Raw genomic sequence first — 7,652 nt, forward strand, 5'->3', positions numbered from 1 at the left:
GAATTCGAAATTTTCCCACTCTTAACGAATTATGGCGCCACATAAATATGTGGTAGTAAGAGGTCTGAAATTGGTCAACAAACGATATGTCTATTATCTATACGGAAACGCTCTTATCTCCTCTGGCCGAACTTATTTTTTTGATTCGTGAATGCTTGAAATCTCATTAAGTGCCCGCGAAACTAATCCATGAGAAATTTAGACACGTTTATAAACCTATTATATAGGTCCCCAAAGAAAAATTTAAACGTAAATAAAATTGACTCATACGATCGAGACCCAAATTTTATCGAAAATTGGTAAGTTTTCTACAGTATCCATATTTTACTTATGTGATCACATCGTACGGTCAAACTTTGCAAATTAGATTTCTTTCATATAGTTGGCTTATAAAGATACATGTTTAGGTATAACGTAGTAAACGTCTTATAGCACATTAGTAGGCACGTCATGATTGAAATGACTAAAGTTAAATTCAAGTTTGAGTATTAGATATTATCATGATAGCGAAACCTAGCCATGGTACAAAATTTAGACATTTTCAATAATGTTCGAGTCTCGGTCGATGCAGTCAACGTTAGTTCGATCATTCTTCAACAAAGTCAGACTACATATATATGTTGTCTGATTAATACTTGAAAAAGTCAACACAATTATCAAAATGAAAACGTTCTTATCTACTCCGCCCAAAACTTATACATTCGATTCATCAAAACTCAAACTCTCCTTTGATATTGGCGAAACTAATCCATGTGAAAATTCGGTTATTTTACAAATCGATAGTATAGTTCCCCATAGAGAATCATAAGGAAGTATAGGCGTAAATAAAGTTGACCCATGTGATCGAGACCCAAACGTTATCAAAAATGGGTAAAATTTCTATCGTATCCATATTTAACTACGTTGATCACATCGTACGGTCAGATTTTACAAATTAGATTTTGTCCATACATTTGGCTTATAAAGATATATGTTTAGACTAAAATTCAAAAAATTAAATTTTGAGTATTGGATATGATCACGATAGTGAAACATAGCTATCGTACAAAACTTAGACATTTTCGATAATCATTTGGTCTTGGTCGACGCGGTCAACGGTAAATTGATCATTCTTATTAAACTTAGACTACACATATATGTAGCATGATGCAATGATAAAAACACTTTAAAAAGTAAAAATATTAATTAACAGAAAATTATAATATGAAAAAAAATGTTTAGTGGTTAGGGTTAGGGCAAAATTGACATTCCACCTACAAAAGTATAAATAAGATACTAGTGAAACCTAGCACCCAAAAATGTCTTCCTCTCTGCCGCTCTCACTCTCTCTCAAGAACCTCGATCTCAAATCTATTGTCTCTCTTCCCTCTCTTCCCAATAATCTCTTCTCAACTCTATTGTCTCTCCCTTTCCGACGCACTCCCCACCGCCAACATCGACCTCTTCTCCGTCTCCGACCTCCAAACCTACGTTCCCTTCTACACCTTCTGATCCGAGCTTCAGCCTATCTCGCCTCCCTCAGCCATAAGCTCGTCAATGTAGACTCGACCTGAGTAGATTCAAAAACCCTAATTTTCTGGATTGGGGGAGAGGTATTCCGTTTTCCATCTCTTCCTCCATTTACATTGATTTCTCTAATTTTTGTATTCTATTTGCAGAACTTGTGAATTTTGCAGCTTGAATCATCTATTAATTGTATATTGTAAGTATCACTTCAAATTCAGTTTTACTATAATACTTCAAGCACGGATTTGTAATACAACGTGTGTTACTATTAATATTGACTTGGGATTCTTGGCAGGAAAATAAGAAGACCAAATTTCAGACTTGAGTCCTCCTCCCTTTATAGACTTGATGTCATTGAAATTGTGATTCTTTTTCGTATTTCATTTGTGATTTGTACTGTATAGAATAGATTCTATTCAAGTTGTATTACTGCTCATAATTGATTGTGGGGTTAAATGACACTTTGGCAAAGAAACATTTAGAGGGTGAAGCAATGAAGTTGGTCAATATATGAAAGGGGAGTGGACATTCATTGGGGAAAATAATTTATGATATAAGATTCAAGGTGAAAGCATCGTTAATTGTACATTGAAATCGAATATGTCAATAGTTGTATCATGTCAACTGTCAATAATTTATGATATAAGATTCAAGCTTTTTACTTCTGCTGATAAATAAGTTATTGTGTCCAATCTGATAGTCATTTATTTTGGTGCACAAGTATATATATTAGAGTTACATTGTTCTCTGCAACTTCTCAATTCGACTCTGTTCAAGCTTCTAGTCAATTTTCATATGTTGCTTTTCAAATCAGAGATCCTGACACCTGTGTTTACTTGTATGAAGGGGATGATCACAGTATAATGATATATTACCCTAGCTCGGCAGGTGGAGGAATGAAGGAGCTGTTTAGGAAGGTTTGTTGTAACTGCTTATTGCAGGATATAGCTGTAAAAGAGAGTTTATGTTTGTATGCCTGTGCATATGTGTGAAACAGAAAGTACTTGAAGCAAACTTAATAATCTACAAGAGTTTTGGTTGTAGCCTGTCTAGATTTGCTTACTTTATTTGCATCTTTCTTCCGAAACCAAACTTACTCACTTTGTGGTCAAATGTATTTGCGGTTACTCTTGGCAATTGAACTGGAAAAACTGATATTTAGCATGTATATATAGGTCAATGTTACCATTTATAAGTCATATATGGCTGTCAAGTAAAATATGAGGACTACAGTGTTCAATCATCTGTTGCGTAATAATAGCATTTCAACTTGCAGATAATCCATAATTAGTTTGATATTGTGTTTACGAGTTCTAGTCTATATCTATCCTTAAATGTTTTCGTTGTCTGATTAGGTTGGTAACCGATCAAGTGAGTTCCATCCAGAGGTTAGAAGAGTGAGACGAGAAGGCTCTTATATATATGAGGAATTCATGCCGACTGGAGGAACAGATGTCAAGGTTGTACAATTTGGGTTTGCATCTGAGATCTTTCATTTCTTATTGAAGCTAATAAGACAATGAGGTTAATGGTTTTAAATAGAAAACTTCTCATAGAAAAGATCAAATGCACTTCCATTACTATTTTGCATCCCTACCTTTTTTTCTTTCCGGATGCTATAACTGCATGGTAATAGAACAAGTGGTAAAGGAATATAGATTAGTATCATTTATAGAAGTTATAGTCTCTCATTTCTTACATTATTGATGACACCTATTTCAAAAAAAAGGCACTTGCTGCCACAACTGCAGTTGAGGCTCTAGAGGCGACAATTGTTTCAGAGTCTCTTGTTAGGGAATTAAGGTATTACGAACTCGTTAGTGCATTGATGTCTTGTTTAATTGGATGATAAGTTGATGACTAGTGACTCCTGTGAACACATTTAATTTTGATCTTAGTAGTAATTAATTGCTTCTAGTATTCTCACAATTGATTGTTATATACTCTATAGCTATATATATATACATACATATATGCATACACATGTGGTGATATACTATGCACACACATATGTTTGCACTTGGCATTTTTAGCTACTGAGTGCTGAAGCTTGTAAATAATTCAATATCCATTTTTTAATCTCTATTGTGATTGATTTAACAACGTTGTAGTTATTCTATTTACAATTTCTCAATGCAGTAAGGTTTGTTTTTGGCTGCACATAGTAGGGAAAATATTGGAGGATGTACATGATCTTGTTGTAGTTTCGAGAACTTTGCGCTCATGGTAAAGGAGAAATGAGAATGTAGTAGTAGTTCTATATGTAGATTAGGAGTAATATGTATTGTTATTATATACTTTTAATCTTACACTTCAATTGATTTTGTAATTGAAATAGATTATTGACATTTAATGAAGAGTTACTTTTCTTGTTATATCTAAGTTCAATTGGCAATCAAACGACATAAGTGCGATTATCAAGCAACAAGAATGTGTAGTTCAATAGTTGATTAAACGACATATGCTCTTCTAACAAGCAACAAAATTATGAAGTCCAATGGACAATTAAATGACATAAATCATCTTACCCAACAACATAAAAGTGAAGTTAAACAAATTATTAGGCGACATAAGTGTCTCATCAGACGACATATAAAAGTAGTTGGTTTTCTATTTAGACGACATAGAGTAATAATTTTCTAAATTTTACAAACATCAGAAGACATTAAATTGTCGTTAGAAACATCATCTAACCACATCAGGTGAATGTATTTGTCATTGTAGGTTATGTAGGTCGACGATTATATGCAGTGTAAGATTGTATCATATTATATATATTTCGACAAATCCTTCATTTTTTCTTCTTTCACTCGACATTAAATGTTGGTCTTTTATGCAGACAACATAAAGTTTGGAAACCTTCTAGACTTGTCAAATTTTAGACGACTTATTATCTGTTGTCTGACTAACATTCACACGGCAGTGAAACACCGTTGTCTGATAGCTTATCAGACGACATATAATTTTTGGTCAGAGGACGGTGTTTAACTGTCGTTTGATGATGTTTTTGGCATAGTGACACCAATACCCAATGAATCTTTCAAATCACTCCTAAATTAAGTTATAAACTTTTAACACACTTTCCCATAAATTAATACAATATCCCATGGTTATCAGAGTAACTAATAGAAGGAAACGAGAAAATAGACAAGTAGGTTAGTCCGGTAACCTACAAGAGAAAACTAGATGGGGTAGAAAATATGACTCGTCTCCTACACTCGTCGAACCGAAAGGCCTAGGGGAGAAGCACTTTGCAGACTGAGCATTTAAAGACGAAAGGCCTAGGGGAGAAGCATTTAAAACGTTAGCGTGAGTAAACAAAAATAAATAACAAAAATATTGACTTAAATATGGAGCAATGAAATCAAAGTTATGTTTTCCCAAATTTTCCTTTGAGAAAATATTTATGCATGCATGCCACTCTTGGAAATTCTCCAAAAATATTTATGGATAAGACTGATGAACTAATCCATTGGTTCCCAATAAATCATAAAAATGGGGAAGAGATTTCACCATAACGATGAGCCTCCCAGGCTAGGGTCGGAGCCTCCTAGGCTATAATAGCGTCTCACGCTAAGCGCTCTACTCACCTATGGTGAGGACCGCTAATAATGGCTAGCTAACAAATAAATATAAACCTATCGGTGCCTCCCAGGCTATAATAGCGTTCTACTCACCTATGGTGAGGACCGCTAATAATGGCTAACTAACAAATAAATATAAATCGATCGGTGCCTCCCAGTCTATAATAGTGTCTCACACTAAGCGCTCGACTCACCTATGGCGAGGACCGCTAATAATAGTTAGCCAACAATAATAAATATATATATATCAACTCTTTTATGGGGAAGCAAAATAATAAAATAAAAGAATATCACTTCCCCAAAAATAATATAAATTAATAGAGCCTAGTATAGTTCCCAACTGTACTTCGAAATATTATGTAATAATCGTAGATTTTTGTAAGAATATAAGTCACTTGACATGTCCCACATGTCAATTAAAATTAGTAAGAGTTTCAGAAAAATAAATGGAACTCAATAATCCAAGAAAATAATTAAATCTCCAATATGCCTTTGAAATTAAATAACTTTAGCGCATGCATGATATTAAAATCAAAGGTCTACTCACAGTGCTCGGCTATGCCTGCCGACGGTCTGAGGTCTCCTCCACACGATCCACCTCACGTCCTAAACAATAAATAATATTAAGTCTCATGATTGGAATAATACTTTAATAAAAATTTCCGAAATAAAAGGGAGCCTAGAAACTCTCCTCCCTTGCCCAATTTCTCCACTTTTAATCTATTAAGGCTCAAGCTTCACCACAATCATTGATAGCCTTTAAACAACCGGATTTCCATTCTAACCATCGCCAAAATTCTCAATATCTTTGAAAAATCTCAAACCTAACCAAAACTTCTCAAAAATTTCAAACTTCACATCATTAAACTCCTCTCATTAAAACAATCTCAAAAACATGAAAAAAAAACTACCCCTAAGGGGCGCGGTCGCTGCTGGTGAACCGAACTCCAACGACCTCCAATGCCTCCCAAATTTTAACACAATATTCCTCTCAACACGCACAACAACTTCCATAACTAGCACAAAGTCCAATTTTAAGCCTAACTAGGGTAATCGAACCAAAACAGTGAAATAAGCCCTAGAACTTCAATTAAACATTTCTCCTTACTAAGCACGAATCGAGCCAATTCCTTTTGAGGGATTACTACCCTTGATGAGAGCTACAAGATGAGCCAAGTATCACTATCTATGGCGGCCGGAGGAGCGAGTTCCGGCGACGGGACTCCCACGGCACAGTCGGCTTCCGAGTGTGATTACTCCCTCACGGCAGCGCTAGGGCGGCTCCCACCGGTCCAGAAAAAGAGCTGGGTTGATGGCTGACCGATTGGGACTGGTGCGGCGATCTATGGTGGCCGGACGGCGGCTGACGAAGGTGGTGAATCCGGCAGGTCGGGGAAAGTTCGGGGGAGAGGAGAGAGAGAAGGGAGAGAGAGAGAGTTTGGGCTTCTCCTACCCGGTCCAAGCTTAATACCCACAACAAATAAAGCCTACTAAAATTTACCCCCTTTTTACCAACTAAAATTTACCATTTTATCTGATAACTTTTTCATGCTAACTCCGATTTTAACGTATAGTATATCTATGAATTCGTATTAACATCCTCTACGACTTCCTTAAAGAAATTTTCCCAAAATAATTTTCCTCCAAAAAGTCAACTCTAGGGTCCTTAACAGTAAACGGTTACTCAAAATGGTAAAAGACCAAAGTAATATCAAATGTAAATAACCGTAAAATAACTTAAGACCCGGGGTGTGACATTTGGCCTTGTGTTTGTTTGCTGAAGTTGGTACTTTGACTGCTAATTTAGTCTTAGTAGTATAGGTATATATAGGAAATTTCATAGTTCTATGATTGAATTTGGTTTGAACAACCAAGATAGAAACTTATGAGAGCTTGAGGATCAGGTTTGAAAGGTGTTTCTGCATAATCCCGAAGGACCATGTAGAATCACGGTGGAACACGAATATAAACAATCATGGGCAAGAGACAAGCACGTATAGTGGTTCACCATGCCATCGGAGGGCATGGCTACGTCCACTTTACAATCTACTATCATGGCCAATAGGCCTTTAGGATCGGGAGAGAGAGATTTAGTCCACTAGCTAGGGAGCTTTCTACATATGGGAAACCTTCCTTTTATAGCTAAGGAAGGTTTCCTCTTTTTACATATTTTCAATGTGGGACTAAGTACTACACATATATCTTATCATTGTGTCTTCTTGTGGAGCATGGAGAAGCACATTCCTCACGTGGCACGGATGATCTTTCACCATGGCGAGGTAGCCTGAATGTCGGTCTACAAGTTTCATGACTAGTCTATGGGCGGGGAAGGTAGTTTATCAACTACCGACTACAAAAGGGATTTATTTTTACACCTTGTTTTGATTATGTGGTATAATTAAATCTTAGTTTGAATAAATTGAGTTTTGGTTACTGCATACAGTTAGAAATTTTGATTAAAATTGGATATGATTGTTGAATTTTGGCCTTGTGTTTGTTTGCTAAAGTTGGTACTTTGACTGCTAATTTAGTATTAGTAGTATAGGTATATATAAGTAATTT

General features: G+C 35.7%; 1 protein-coding gene across 1 annotated transcript; it reads left to right on the plus strand.

Annotated features, from left to right (window-relative positions):
* Positions 1-1,883: 1,883 nt before the first annotated feature.
* Positions 1,884-3,342, plus strand: LOC101298132 (inositol hexakisphosphate and diphosphoinositol-pentakisphosphate kinase 1-like). Its single transcript, XM_004300160.1, has 2 exons — positions 1,884-2,423; positions 2,862-3,342. The coding sequence occupies exons 1-2, from the start codon at positions 2,370-2,372 to the stop codon at positions 3,027-3,029; spliced, it is 222 nt and encodes a 73-aa protein (XP_004300208.1). The 5' UTR covers positions 1,884-2,369; the 3' UTR covers positions 3,030-3,342.
* Positions 3,343-7,652: the final 4,310 nt, after the last annotated feature.

The sequence above is a fragment of the Fragaria vesca genome, linkage group LG5, assembly GCF_000184155.1.
Source record: "Fragaria vesca subsp. vesca linkage group LG5, FraVesHawaii_1.0, whole genome shotgun sequence".
NCBI lineage: Eukaryota > Viridiplantae > Streptophyta > Magnoliopsida > Rosales > Rosaceae > Fragaria > Fragaria vesca.